This window comes from Tamandua tetradactyla, chromosome 12 (genome assembly GCF_023851605.1).
Source record: "Tamandua tetradactyla isolate mTamTet1 chromosome 12, mTamTet1.pri, whole genome shotgun sequence".
NCBI lineage: Eukaryota > Metazoa > Chordata > Mammalia > Pilosa > Myrmecophagidae > Tamandua > Tamandua tetradactyla.
The window spans coordinates 48,490,226-48,505,732 of NC_135338.1; the positions used below are offsets into that span (position 1 = coordinate 48,490,226).

Genomic DNA, 15,507 nt, shown 5'->3' on the forward strand with positions numbered 1-15,507 from the left:
GTGAAGGAATGAAGTAAGAAAGCAAGCCTTTAGAATGCCTAAAATATTCCATTTGGAAGGAACCGCAAGTGCAAAAGCTCTCAGGCAGAAACGTGGTTAGAATGCTCAAGAACAGCAGGTAGGCAGTGTGTCTACAAAGGAATAAGAGAAGAGTGGTAGACTATGAGACTAAGAGGATGCCAGGATCAGGCTCCTTGCAGATTCCCAGTTCAAAGTCAAATACAGCTTACCCTGTTGTTTAATATATACCTGGAGGAACTGAGTGTGGGCACATGAATGGACTATTGCACACTGGTGTTTATGATGACAGTGTTTGAGATTCACAAAGGATGGAGGTGGCCCAAGGGTACAACAACTGAGGAAAGGAAGGGAGAACTGTTGTGTATACATACAATGGACTACTGAGCAGCCCCAGGAAGGAATGAAGTTGTTAGGTATGCAATGAGGTGAATGAACCTTAAGGATAGTGTGTTGAATGAAATGTCAGAAACAAAAAGATAAATATTATCATGCTTCACTCTTACCAGGTTGGGACCTAATGTAAAGGGTCCTAGATTGTAAGCTCTTACAACAATCACAAATATTCAATTGTAACTGTTATTTCTAAATTCTGAGATACTGAGCTATTTGTATATAACATAGTCATACCCCAAAACTTCAGGTATTTACGTAAGTGAATAAAAAAGTATTTGCGAAGTCCCATTGGGGGAATGGAGAGAAAAGAGGAAATATTCAACTTTCCCATTTGGAGAATTCCTGATATTCTCACAAGCAGTGGGGACAACCAAATCAATAATCTGAAACCTTGATCTTAGGGTTGGCCCCTATGAAACTTATTCCTGCAAAGGATAAGCTAAACCTACCTATAATTATGCCTAAGAGTCACCCCAAGAAAACCTCTTTTGTTGCTCAGATGTGGCCTCTCTCTCTAGGCCAACTCAGCAGGTGAACACCCTGCCCTCTCCGCTACATGGGACATTCCTCCAGGGGTGTAAATCTCCCTGGCAACATGGGACAAAATTCCAGGGATGAGCCAGGACCCAGCATCATGGGATTGAGAAAGCCTTCTTGACCAAAAGGGGAAAGAGAGAAATGAGACAAAATAAAGTTTCAGTGGCTGAGAGATTTCAAATGAAGTCAAGAGGTTATTCTTATGCATTATATGGATATCCCTTTTGAGTTTATGGTGTATTGGATTAGCTAGAGAGAAGTATCTGAAACTGTTGAGCTATGTTCCAGTAGCCTTGATTCTTGAAGACAATTATATAATGATACACCTTTTACAATGTGACTGTGTGATTGTGAAAATGTTGTGCCTAATGCTCCTTTTATCCAGGGTAAGGACAGATGAGTAAAAAAAAATTGTACAAAAACTAAATAAATAATAAGGGGGTGTGTTAGTTAGCTGCTGGAATGCAATACACCAGAACTGAAACAGCTTTTAGGAGTGCAATATACCAGAACTGGAATTGCTTTTAAAAAGGGGAATTTAATAAATTACAAGTTTACAGTTCTAAGGAAGTGAAAATGTCCGAATTAAGGCACCAACAAGAGGTTACCTTCACTCAAGAAAGGTCAATGGGTCAGGAACACCTCTGTCAGCTGGGCAGTCATATGGCTGACATCTGCTGGTCCCTTGCTCCTGGGCTCCATTACTTTCAGGTGCTATTCCTGTGGGGGTTCCTTATTTACTTATCTGGGGTGGGTTTTCATCTCTTGGCTTCCCTTGGCTCTCTCCAGGTGCTGGCTTACTTACCATCTCATGGCAATGTCTGCTGGGCTCTAAGCATCTCCAAACATCCGTGTTTCTGTTCTCTATGTGTCCACATCTGTGTCAGGTCTCCTGTGAAGTTTCTATCGGCTCTGAGGATTCTGTTGTTTCTGTCATTTCTCCAAAATGTTTCCCCTTTTAAAGTCTTTAGTTATCTAATCAAGACCTACGTAGAATGAGTGGGGTCACAACTCCATCTAATCAGAAGATTACCCACAATCGGGCATGTCACATCTCTGTGGAGATAATCTAATCAAAAGTTTCCACCTTGTAATATTGAATCAGGATTACAAGAAAAAAATGTCTGCCTCCACAAGACTGAATCAGGATTAAAACACAAGTTTTTTTCAGTACGTAAAGATTCAAACTGGCACAGGGGGATAAGGGGTAAAATATATTGGGTAGACTGAAATACTAGTAGTCAATGAGAGGGAAGGGTAATAGGTATGGGCTGTATGAATTTTTTCTTTTTATTTCTTTTTCTGGAGTGATACAAATGTTCTAAAAATGATCATGGTGATAAATATACAACTATGCGATGATATTGTGAAGATTTGTCGATAAAAATAAATTTTTTTAAATATTAAAGAGCAGAGGGGTTAGAGATGGTGGAAGCACCCACATCAACACAGACCTTCCCTGAACACAGTTTGACAGTTTTAGGACAGGGCTAGCTGCCAATTTAGGTGACTGAGTGTTCATATTGAAAATGAGCTTCATAGTTATTGGTCCCAGGTGATAATAAAATGTGTAGGACTAACTGCCATGCATTGATTCCTTAGGGAACTACAGTTCTAGAGAGTTTGGGTCAACACTATAGTTTTGGGAATAAAAGGCAGATGCTCCCATTGCACTTTGAGTTAAATAACAGTTAAGTAGACTTCAAAGGAACTTTAGAGATTTTGCCTAATCCATTCATTTTTTTTCCAGTGAAGAATGTGAGGCTCAGATAGGATCCCAAGTTGCTAACATCATACAGCTGGGTCAGCAGAGTCAAAACTAGAGCTCAGGACTCCTGAAACCCACTGGGGCTTCTCCCATCTTACTATATGACTCCTTCTCATCTATTGACCATCATGAAATCTTCTGATGGTGAGTGTGTGTGTCCTTAGAATTGTTTTACAGAAGAATAAATTAATATAAAGCTTAGGCACATCACCAAAGATCGCACTCCAAAATTGCCACTTAGCTGGAATTTCAGCCTAAATTTTCTTGACTCTTAGTTTAGAGTTCTTTCACCTCATCTAGTCATGCCATGATCAGAGGGACAGATTTAGAAGAAGCCTGGCCAGACACTTGTCTCCCAGCAGGAGGATGGGGGCAGCCTTCCAGGGTTCTGGAAATTAGGGCTTATAATGGTCAGCATCAGAAATGTAGGAGTGGTTCAGAGAGCACAGCCTGCCAGAAGGTTAAGGTCCAACAGGAGAGGCACCAGATGCAGCCACCACACTTCTTTGAAAGACAACAAATAAGAATCTTGAAACTTGATGATATGGTCCAATCGGCAAATGTGATTTTCACCAAGGAAAGAAAACCATGAGAAGAAGGAAGAAGGGAAGGAGAAAGTGCGCCATCTGCATGGTGTCTTCCTTTGGCAGAAAATTTTCTGCCTCTAGCTGGTCTTCCTGCAGCTACCAGAAAAGATGGTGGTAACTTTGGGTAGAGGTGGACGTAGCACTCCTACATGGCCTCGAATCTCCATGCCATCCTGCAATTCTGTTGCCTGCAGGCCAAGAAGCCACAGCCATGGGTCTTTGAGGAGAGGAAGGTAAGAAGTAAAGAAGGGGGCGGAAATATGAGAGAACGGAATGATGAAAACAAAGAGGGAGGGTAAGAAGGACAAAGGGAAAGATGGGAGGCAAAGATGAAAGGAAGACTGGCCACAAAGGTGCAAATTTTCTCCATTTCTAGGACAACAAACCAAACTTCTGTCTGAGAGGCCACCATACTCCCTCACCTCCAGTGAGGCTCACAACCACTCCTGCTCCCTCCTCTTCGGGTCTTGGTTCCTTCTCTGGCTTCCACAGCCTTCTCAAGTCGACTGTTTCCTTTCCTCCCTTCACACCATTTAGATGACTTTCTTGCTCACCCACAGTTCTGGATCCCCAACAGCCCCTTTTTGCCAAGCCCACCCTGACCCTCCACTTGCAACTGCCTTGCTTCTCTCAGCTGTATCCCAAGGTCGCTGCCTCCATTTTTTCATAAGTCTTTTGGTTCTTAACATTCAGATTATATAAGATGTTCAAAAACAGCAACCTTGATTATTAGTATCACAATTACTATTATTATTTATTCTTTTTATTATTACTGTCATTTCTTCCCAATAAATCCAATAAATCAGGTCTCTCAAGTCACCAACAGCATCCTCAAACACACACTACTTGCTTCTCATCATCCCATTCTCATTGGCCTTGGACAAGTTAATCCACTTCTGTTTGTTTAAAATTGTTTGCTTCCTTAGGTTCTAAGATACCCTATTATCCCAGCGTCTCACACAGCATGCAGCACTGGGAAGTGACTCTGCACACCTAGATGGTCCTGCATTTGAAAACTCAAAGCTCTTTTACGTCTGGCCACCACATGCCCTGGCACCAGGTATGGAGAATCCCGCCTGCTCTCTCGAAAAGGGTCATCGCATGCATGGTCCCTTCTCCCACATGGTCCCCTGGCTCACTCCCTGCCTTCTCCAAGATCGCAAATGTCCCCTCCTCAGAAAGGACTTGTCCGGCCACCAGGGGAGACTCGACACGAGATCAAAAGTCAGTGACCCAGGAAGACCAGCCCTGCCCCGTCCTCCGTCCCACGGGCAGTCCTGTGGATGGCTCTCTCCCTGCTCACCTGAATCAGTGTCTCCAGCTCCTGTGGGCTCACACAGATATGGTCCCGCAGGAATTCTGCCTTCTCCAGGGCAATGGTATTCTTTTGGCTGCTCTCGAAAGGCTGCTCCAGGGCCCGGAAGACAAGGCCCCCCGTGACGAGGTAGACCACCACGACCACAAAGACGGCTACCACCGTCTTCCACTTCATGACCGTCTGCAGGCCCCCCTGGGAGGCGCCTTCCATTCTGGCTACCACCGTAGCTCGGGAGGAGATAGAGAGCCGTGGCGCCGGATAATGCCCGTTAGTGGCACCCTTGGGCTGACAGGCTGGTGCCGCCGCAGGAACAGCCACTGAGGAAACGAGAAGTGGGGAGGAACAGAGACAGTTTGCTTAGAAATATGAAACGCAACACTCGAGGCAAACAAGGCACCCAGGACGCTCTGAAGCCAGCATTCAAATTTAAAATGGGTTCACCACACCTGCAGTTAGGGAAAGTTAGGGAATTTGATCAATCATTAGGTACCTCTTGCAGTCTCAAAAAAGGAGTGCTAGGAATCCTAAGTTTTAAAATATAGGGCGGTGCAATGGTGGCTCAGTGGCAGAGTTCTCGCCTGCCATGCTGGAGATCCAGGTCCGATTCCCAGTGCCTGCCATACAAAATAATAATTATTATATATAGATAGTATCATTTGAGTTTGAAATGCTCATATTTTTCTGCAAGGGCCCAAATTTGAAAGCCATCTCTCTGCTATTTATAATTTATCTCCTCCCTTAGCTTCCTTATGGAAGCAGAGTGTAAGGCACATGACAAAACACCATATTTGAAAAGCAGGCATATTGTTCAAGTGGACAGGAAATAAATCGGAGAGGTGCACTGGCTACTTTGGGTCAGAGCTAGTGATACCGAGAGTTGAGAAGGGAGGAACAACTAGCCAATTAAAAAGTCTCTGGGTGGGCCATGGTGGCTCAGCAGACATGAATGCTTGCCTGCCATGCCAGAGGACCCGGGTTCAATTTCCGGTGCCTGCCCATGTGAAAAAAAAGGTCTCTCTTATCCAGGACTGTGGGGACGAAACAAAGCAAAAAGGTAAGGTCACTGTCAGGGAGAAGAGTCAAAAATCAAATGCAGAAAAGTCTGGGTTTCTGAAGACTACTAGAAGGGAAAGGAAAGCAAAGGGGCGTGAGTGATGCTTTTTATGCCAATTAATCTGGATTCCTGAAATAATAAAATAGATTCTAAATGTATTTCTCAATAAAAAATTGTGATGCCCCAATCTATGAGTAACACAATTTTTCTTCTATTTCTCCCAATAAGCCATTGGAAAGGAAATTTCCCCTGGTTATTGGGATGCATTGAATCCTCAAAGATCCCTGTCCTCTGTAAGGGCAATTTCATTACCTTGGAAATAAATATGTTAAGCTGGAGGTTTTTCTGACATGGCAGGAAGTCCCGGTTAGCGGTGAAGACATAATCCTGTAGTGCCTTAGAGAAATCTGTCTTGTGCAGCAATGAACAGCCATTTTCTCCTTTATTATTCTAATTCTATCATAGTGCAGGCTGGTTGTTGTGCAAATAAGGCATTAGCTGATGACAAACCTAATTACCTAAGTGAAATAAACAATTCCATTCCAGTGGAAGCTCAACTGCTAGATCTCTGGTTTGGGAAGCTCAGAGTAGGTAAGAGAGGAAGACTGTCAGTCTATGGTCAAAACACCCATGGCCCTGAGAACACCTGGCCATATGAGTGGCTGCTTAGAAGAGCACAGGTTTGTAAACATCTGCCTTTCCTCCTAGAGCCTCTCTCGAAATTAAGCCAACATCAGCCTTTCGTGGTATATTATTCTACCAAATGAAGCCTTCGGATTTTAAATTTCACTCAGACTTACATGAACACAAAATTCTCTGGGATCTCTGATTGAAAGGTGTATAACTTAGGATCAGCAACGTGAGTTTTACGCTCTTGCCAGCGCTTCTCTAGAGGCCTCGGTGCTGTACGGTGAGCCCCGTCTGGGCAGCCTTCTTCCTACAGTGCCTGCATGGCCCATTCATTCACCCCACCTCCTCCGTGTGCCTCTCACCAACCCCACAGCCAGCAGCCTCATCCAGGCTCGTCACGTCCTGCCTTGACCAATTCCTCCAAAGTGTCCTCCCTGCTTGCACTTTGGCCAAGCTTCTGATCCATAAATATTGGGTTAAATACCACTTCTAGACCATCTCCTCCCCTCCTCCTCTGGCCTCTCTGTGGGAGGCAGAATAATGTTTCCCCCCACCCAAACATGTCCACGTCATAACCCTCAGAACCTGTGAGTAGGTTTCCTTACACGGAAACTCTGCAGAGGGGACTTAACAGGACTTTGAGATGGGGGATTATTCTGGGTTATCTGGGTGGGCCCAGGGTCATCACGAGAGTCCTGAAAAAAGGGAGGCAGGAGGGCCAGAGACAGGAGGTGTGATGCCAGGAACAGAGGTTGGAGTGACCCAGCCATGACTCCAGGGATGCGGGGCAGTCTCTACAAACTGGAAAGTTTTGAAGACTCCAGAAAGAGCAAGCCCTGCCAATACCTTAATTTCAGGTCAGAGACTGATTTTGGATTTCTAACCTCCAGAACTGGAAGATGATAAATCGTGCTCTTTTAAACCAGAAGTCTGGCTCATTTGTTACAGCAGCTATAGGAAACGAAGATACCCTCCTCACCCTGTACTCACTGCAGTAATAAGCACTGTCACTGATAGAGCCAGTTTACTTGTGCCAGTTTGAAAGGATTATGCACCCTAAAAAGGCACATTTTAATCCTAATTCAATTTTGTGGAACTCAGTCATTTCTTTTAAACCCTATTCAGTCCTGTATGTTGGAAACTTAATTAGATTATCTCCATGAAGATGTGACACCCCTAAAAGAGGAAGCATTTGAGGAAGGCCATGAGAACCACGAGAGTCCAAGCAGCCAGAGTCCTTTGGAGATGAAGAAGAAATATGCCACCGGGGGAGCTTCATGAAACAAGAAGCCTGGAGAGAAAGCTAGCAGACGTCATTGTGTGCCTTTCCAGTTGAGAGAGAAACCGTAAACTTCATCAGCCTTTTTTGAGTAAAGGTAACCTCTTGTTGGTGCCTTAATTTGGACATTTTTATTGACTTGCTTTAATTGGGACATTTTCACATCCTTAGAACTGTAGATTAGCAACTTAATAAATTCCCCCTTTTAAAAGCTGTTCCATTTCTGATATATCACATTCCAGCAGCTAGCAAGCTAGAACACTCGTCCAGCTCTCTCACTAGACTTACACATTGTAAGTCTGACCCCAAGAGGGCAGGAAGGATGGATGAATGCACCCTAGATCACCTGCAGTCTAAGGAAGGATCAGCAAGACTGTCAAAGAGTTCTTGAGCCAGAATCAGCTCTCAGAGCAGCCCACATCTCCCAGGGAGTATTCCCACTGCAGTATTCCCACTGTGCTCAGTCAGGGACCACGAGCAAACACGGAGGAGTGTATCCTCGGACAAGCCCTGCATGGGCTTCAGGGCAGCAGCCGGGGCTCTTGGTCAATTGAAAGTTCATTGCCATCACAAACCCCCTTTAACAGATAAGGAAACTGAGACCCAGAGTGGTCAACAACTAAACCAAGGCCAAGTGGCCAGAGAGTGATCAAGCCAGGATTTACATTTTTAATTTTTTTTTTTTTAATTTACATGGGCAGGCACCAGGAATCAAACCCAGGTCTCCAGCATGGCAGGTGAGAATTCTGCCACTGAGCCATCATTGCCTGCCCCAGGATTTAAATTATTATTATTCAGCTCCAAAGTCAGTTGTTGTCTGGAGCACAGGAATAGAAAAATAGGAAACAAAGCAATTCCAGGTTGAAAAGGGCCTTTTTTTTTTCCATAAATAAGAAAGACATTTGCCCCAGATGGGCATAAAATATTTTCCAATCTATGAGACTGCTACATAAGTTTCCTAGCGACAACGGAGTTTTTCCCCCATATAATGTATTAATGATGGATGAATCATATGAAGTAATGACCTATCATATTTCGTAACTCCAACAGAAATGTGTTTGGCATCAAAAGTGCTACCAGGAATCAAGGAGAAGAGAAATGTTGGCAGACAATACCCCATCAGTTAATTTTCATTTTAAAATGTTTCCTCGCATCCCAATTGTTCCAAGGGTGGGTGAATACAGGAGGAGCAGGTGACAAGCACACATAGAAACTTCCTTCTCTTGGTTGAAAAAGTTATGAGTAATTTTATATTAGTCAAGGCTTTCCCATGTCACACAGATTGTACTTGACCATTTATTCATTCATTCGTTCAATCAATCAACATTTGAGTTTGCCAAGCACTGTGCAAACTTGGGACACATAAATGAAGAAGAAACATCCCTGACTTCAAAGTTGGTGAGATAGTTGACAAAGAACTTCTGCATTGCACGAACCTATTGTACCCTTGCAACAATCTTCTGTGGGGCACAGTGGTTATCAGTTCCCCTTTGACAGACGAGAAAACAAGACCCAGAAAAGTGACAACAACAAGCCTATGACAAGTGAATGAGCAGTGACATCCTAGAATACATCTCAGACACCTAAGCCGGAGTCCTTCCACTCCGCCACACCGCCACTGAGACGAATGACATCCAAAGGACTCAGTGCCTCTTGGAAACGTGAAGTGCAGCCACCTCAAAGGTGTCAACTGTCACACAGCAACAGGACTCTGCCTATTGACCCAAGCAAAGTACAACTGTGACTGTTCCCTGGTGGAGGCTGAGCACGTCGCCTCCCCACCTCCTGGTCTGGAATCGTTCCAGGGCCACCTGTACCCGCAGCTCAGAACTTCCAAAGAGCTCCGGGAGAAAGTTCAGCTTCAAAAGCTTCAGTGGACATAGGTCTAGGAGGGGCGGAGGAGAGAGGGGGCATGGTGGGGGTGGGGTGAAAGGACAGGGGAGATGAGGAGACACATAATTCCACCTCAGGCATCCGGTGCCCATCCCCGCCTGTGTGTGGCTGTCACAGCAAGGACATTCCCCGGTTTTAGCCATTACCTGCCTCTGAGATGAACAGAGAGTGCGTGTGCTCCCTCTGATACCAGATATTCCCACAGGCAAACCTCATTTCTCCTGTTTCCAAGCTTGCCTGTGAGAATGGGGTGCTGCTCTATCCTTGCGCACAACATAAGCAAGCTGTGTTCCTGAAATGCTATCCCAGGAGAGGCTGCCCCCACTTTGTGTTAGACTTTGCTCTGCCCTTCTAGCCTCTTTAAAATTTCAGCCTTTCCTTCCCGATGGAAGAGACCAAGGTCACAAGAAATAACTGGACCACATGTGCTGGACCACCTGCAAATACCTCCCTCTGTGCCTTCCCAGATGAATGGGACCTGCTTTCTGGATTGCGTTCTCCTCCCCACTCTTTGTCTAATACATCCTCACATGTGAAAACATCTCGTGTGTCACCACCTCCATGAAGTCCTCCCTGATATAATATAATAAAAAATGTGGCTGGTTTTTACCCCCAGTTCCTAGCAAGTAACCTCTACATATTTGTAATGTAATTATTCAGGGTGTGCCCAGAGACCACACTTAATAGTTCATATGCTAAGGAGATGACAGGGAGGGGCCAGTTAGCCTACCATGGGACCTACCATGTGATTGGGTTGGAGCCTTTGAGTCATGTGTCAGCCCAACCTCCCCAACCTCTGGGTGGGAAGGGAGCTGGAGATTGAGTTCAACCACGTGGGCATAGATTCCCCCAATAATGCCTAGGTGATGAAACCTCATATGAACTCAGGACACTGGAAGCTCCAGTGAGCATCCATGATTGATTATGGCATTGCTATGCCAGGAAGGTGACATATTCTAACTCCATCTGGAGCAGACACAAAAGCTTGCTTTTGAGACCCTCCTAGATCTTGCCCCTTGTACCTCTTCTTTTGGCTTCTTATTTGTATCCTTTTCTTTGATAAAGCTATAATCTTAAGTATAGTGCTTTCAGTGAGTTCTGTGAGTAGTTCTAACAAATTATTGAAACAGAGGGCTGGTAGGAACCCAAGAGTTTATAGCCAGTTGGTCAGAAGTGGAGGTGGCATGAAGGACTATCCTGTAGGAGATGGCCTTTAACCCCCGGGGTATGACCTAACTCCAGGTAGTTAGAGAACTGAACTGAATTGAGTTACCCTAGTTTTTGCAGTTGGTGTTAAAAAGCTGTTGGAAGAAATTAGACATTACAGAATTTTTGAAATTTATACCCCGCCATCCTTAGGTCTGATCAGACGCACTCCCCCTGCGCTGTCAATCTGTAGAGCTACCACATGGACCTGAGCACTGTGCCTGCAACTGGGAGATTCCCAATTAAATGTGCTCCATTCCTGAGTCCTTTCGTTCAGCCATCCACAAATCTGCTGGCTACTATGTGGGACTCGGCTCCGACGTCTGCCCCAAAGAAAATTTAACTGCTCAGTTATCTGGCAGGTAGGTGTCAGGGGTAGGGTGGGAGGGGATTTCCACAGACAAGGTATTAAGGTTCTCAGAAAGCAAACAGCCCAAAGAAGGCTCTTCACAGTTTGTTAAATGGCTAAAAAGAAAGAAAAAGGAGAAGCAGTAATTCATAGCACTGTGCTCCAAGAATTTAGCTTGGGGCCCTTGTTTTCTTCACAAAGGGCTAGAGGTTCTCTTTTATTCATGGGTACAAATACTTGTTAGGTAAAAAATCTATCGAAAGGCATGAATCACCCCTGATAAATCACCCCTCTGGTGCCACACAGGCTGAATTTCTTTCCAGCTGCCCCGCAGGAATCCTCTGACTAGGACCAAAGGGCATAAACTTGAATTTGAGGAGCCCAAAGACTTTTCTTTGGATTTGAGGACCCCAAAGACCCCAAATGGCTTTTCTTGCCCCACCCTGTTAGCACACCCCCAATCTTGGGAGAGAACAATGGGACCTGCGTTCATTTAGGGTTCAAAGAACCAGGGCTAGTAAGCAAATGGTTTCTCCTCATCTTCCCTAAATCTCTTCTTGTATTTATAAACAAAGGCCCTTGCATAAAGTCAGGGGCTTTCTCCACAGCAGACAGAGCCAGAATGACTCTTAGGTTTGGGGAAAGAACTGGACTTCAATGGTCCAGTCCTACACCACAATCACAGGTTCAAGCTCTATTACAACCCCATCATTCCCAAGAAACATCAGGCAGCGCTCCTAAAACGGGAGTCCTCTCTCTGTGCTCTCTTTCTGCCTATGCAGAAAGGTACAGAGGCAGCAGCATTCGGAAAACTCAATGCAATCAGGTAGGGCATGTTGCTCTGTGCCTGGTTCAAAGCAAGTACACAATCCATATGAGCTACCACCTTATTAGGAGGTGGAGAGCACTATGTAAATGATGTAAATAAATGCAAACAAGTATGCAAATGACATGCCAGACCTATATATGGGGTACAGAGAGACAAAAAGATGGAATAGTCAAGACTACCACACAGGAGACCGGGAAATACTTCAAATAAAAGGTACCCACTGAGATGGGTGTAGAAAGAGGATTAGGTATCTGCTGGAAGGTGGAGAGAGGCAGAGTGGGAGGCAGACTGGCAAGAGCGAGCAATTGATACAAAGGTACTCAGCCATGATTCAGCTGAGATATTTGGGAATTACACCCAGTCTGTGTGTCAGGACTATAGGGTGTGAAGAGGGCTGCACCAACATAAAGCTGGAAAGAAGCAGGGGAGAACATGGTGGGTTTTGCAAGTCCTATTAAGGAAGCCATCAAGACCAACACGGAGAGAAAGGCCATAGGGTCACGTTTGGGTTAGTAAGTTGACTTTGGCAGCAGTGCAGACAATAGACTGGGGAAGTGAGAAACTATCCACAGGAAATGTGGATAGGAGTTGAGTGGAATAGGTTAGGAGGCCTTAACTCAGAAGGTTGCAGAAGGGATGCAGAACAGGGCTTATTAAAGAAGTAAAAAAGCACAGGTCTTGATGATTGATAGAAATAGATAGAAATAGAGAAGTATGGAGAGGGAAGAGTGTATGATGACTCCCAGTTATCTGTCTTAGAAGAGTAGGGTTCCTTCCTCCAAGATAGAAAATGCTGGAGGCTTAGAGGGGCAGCTCATTTCACAGCCACTGTCATCGCAGCCAAGTGGAGACACCCAGTAGACATTAAGCACAAGGTCTTGGGGCTCAAGGGGAAAATCTAGCTGGAACTCTGGTTTGAGAGTGATGAGAAGATAAATGATATTGAAGCCACAGGACTGGATGAAATCATCCCAAGGCAGATGCAGAATGCAAGAAAGTGATGCTCATGGAAGACGCAATATTCAAGGAATACCAAAGTGGGGAAATGCACAAAGGAGAATGAGAAAGAACTGGAGATGAATGGGAGAGAAGCAGGACATGGTGTCCTGGATGTCAGAATGGTACATCTTATTCAGAGTTCTGTCTCTAGCGTTATTCACAAGGCCTGGCCCACAGGAGGTTTCAGCACATATTTGATGTATTGATTATTGTCATGTTATAAGAAACACCATTTTCTGTTTCTAGCTGCCAAGAAACCCCTCTTCCACAGAACCCCTGTTCCAGAACTTTTGGGCATTGCAGGTCGATTGTTGAAAGCAGGTGGGATACCTTTTTACTGCACTGAAAAGAACCTACACTCCCCTCTATTCCCATACCAACAGCTCTGGACCAGGGCTAGTCCTTGTGAACTCTTAGTCATTCAGTACAGCCCAGGTGTTTCCCACAGGACCACTCATCTTTCAGGACACGGTGTTGCCTACCTCGTTGTTCTCCCAATGGACCCCAGACAATGCCATGTGGGAGAGATGGTCTAATCTGTCCTGCCCCCATGGTCAAGGCCCTAAAGATGCACAACCACAGCTGGGCTTCTGTTCTCTTGTTCCAAAATACTTCCTCAGTAATATATTTTACCTCTTGCCTGAATTTTTTTCCCCACAATTTAAATTAACTAGAGCACTTTTAAAAGGAAAGATCCATTTCCTCTCCCTCTCTTTGGAATTAAAAATAAAGACGGTTGCTCTTCCCAAAGTATCTCCATTACCCTAGGGCCAAGTGTTTTAAATCCTACTATCAGGGCCCCATTCCTTCCAGACAGAGGTTTGCCCTTCCCTGGTGTTTTGTGAAAAGTAGTTACCTCTCCTGCTAGTTTCCACGTGCAGGTTTCTTCTCAACCAGCCTCCACAACAGCCCAGTGATCCTTCTAAAATTCCTGTCTTGTTCTTGGTTAAAACCCTTGAGTAACTCCCATGGCCCTTAACATGGCTCCCAAAACCCGGGGGGCTATGGGCCCATCTTCTTCCTCCAGTTCCACCCCACTCCCATGCCCCCCCATGCTTTCCCCCAGATCCAACAACCCCATTCGGTACCTGCAATAGCCAGTTCCTGAATGCAGGCCCTGGCACTCTCCATGCTGCTCCCTAGGTGAGATCCTTCACCCTCTCCCACCCTGGCTGACTCCTTCTCACCCTTTGTGTTGTGATGTAACAAACAATCCTTCCAAGTATCTTCCCCCGACCCCCCTCCATGTCTTAGTTGTTCCTCCTGTGTGCTAGGCTCTCACAACCTCTTGTGCATGCCCCATCAAAGCCATCCACACTCATGCTAAAATCGCCACTTCCACATCTTTCCATTTCCTCTACAAGGATGGAAAGTCTGTGCATATCATGTTCATGGACATCTCCCCAGCTCGTAGCACAGTGCAGGACATTGAAGAGGTGCTTAGTGAATATCAGGTTTGGTTCAGTTTTATTTATTTACTGTTAAGATTGTTAATATTATTACTATTGGTGTGAATGAGCCTACCACTGGGAAGTGCAATATATTATAGGAAGTTAGAGACCACTCTCTAAAAAGTTTCCTACATTGCTTTTTTATATTTGCCTTATTTTTAACCTGTCTAGAATCACCCTACATTTGGGTAAAAGCACCCCTGTAATTGTCATTGGCAGCAGTGATGGAAGCAGCACAGCTACCAAAGGAGAATCTAATTGTTGTATACAATTTATCCTGCAAGCTTTCATTGAGTTCCTATCATTTGGCCAGGTCCTGGAGACTCAAGGGTGTCTACGACTCTATCCCTGCCCTCAAGACACTCAGGGAATGCAATCGCTTTTAAAATATCTGCAAATTCTTTGACGCTTTTTCCATCAAGAGGTGAAGTCTATGCCCCACCCACCCCACTCCACCCCACCTCCCCCACTCTTGAAATGAGGTTGACCTTAGTCAACAAAAGAGATGCAGCAAAAGTGATGCTGTGTGGCTTCTGAGGCTACATCAGAAAAGGCCATGCAGCTCCACCTGGCTCTCCTAGCGACTCACTCTGCCAGGGAGGAGTCACCATGTGCCGGTGCTCTAGCCAACAGCTCAGCAGAGCTTCCAACCATGCAGGTGTGCTATTTTGGACAGCCAACCCCAGTTGAGCCTCAGCTCCCAGCACCCAGCCAACACAAGACTCCAACTGCCTGGAGATACCCCAAGCAAAAAGTGTCCAGCTGAGCCATTGCCAAGTTCTTCTCCCACACAATCATGGGCAAAATAAAATGGTTGTCTTAAGCTTCTAAGTTGTGGCTTAAGTGTAATGCAGAAAACACTATAACAGGGCAACAGAGAGGGTGGGCGCACCAGGTTGGTAAAACAGATCTAGGGGTGGGTCTTGGCAGAACGCACCCTCTTTCCTTTTTTCCTTCCACATCCAGCTTAGAATCCATGTTCAACACATCATTCTTTAGCTAACATGCTCGGCTCCCTTTCCTTTTGCTCTCGGAGATACCTTGGACATATCTCCCTCTGTTCTAGTTTGCTAGCTGCTGAAATGCAATATACCAGAATCAGAATGGCTTTTAAAAAGGGAAATTTAATAAGTTGCTAGTTTACAGTTTTAAGGCCGAGAAAATGTTCAATTAAAACAAGTCTATAGAAATGT

The 15,507-nt window shown here is 45.1% G+C and overlaps 1 protein-coding gene across 1 annotated transcript in view; it reads right to left on the reverse strand.

The window, feature by feature from the left end:
* KCNK10 (potassium two pore domain channel subfamily K member 10) overlaps positions 1-13,994 on the reverse strand; it is an 89,853-nt gene extending 75,859 nt beyond the window's left edge. Inside the window, exons 1-2 of the mRNA XM_077122310.1 lie at positions 13,952-13,994; positions 4,610-4,941 (exon numbers count right to left, since the gene is read on the reverse strand). Of these exons, the coding sequence (XP_076978425.1) occupies positions 4,610-4,941; positions 13,952-13,994 (375 nt within the window). The remainder of the gene's footprint in view (positions 1-4,609; positions 4,942-13,951) is intronic.
* Between the last annotated feature and the right edge of the window lie 1,513 nt (positions 13,995-15,507).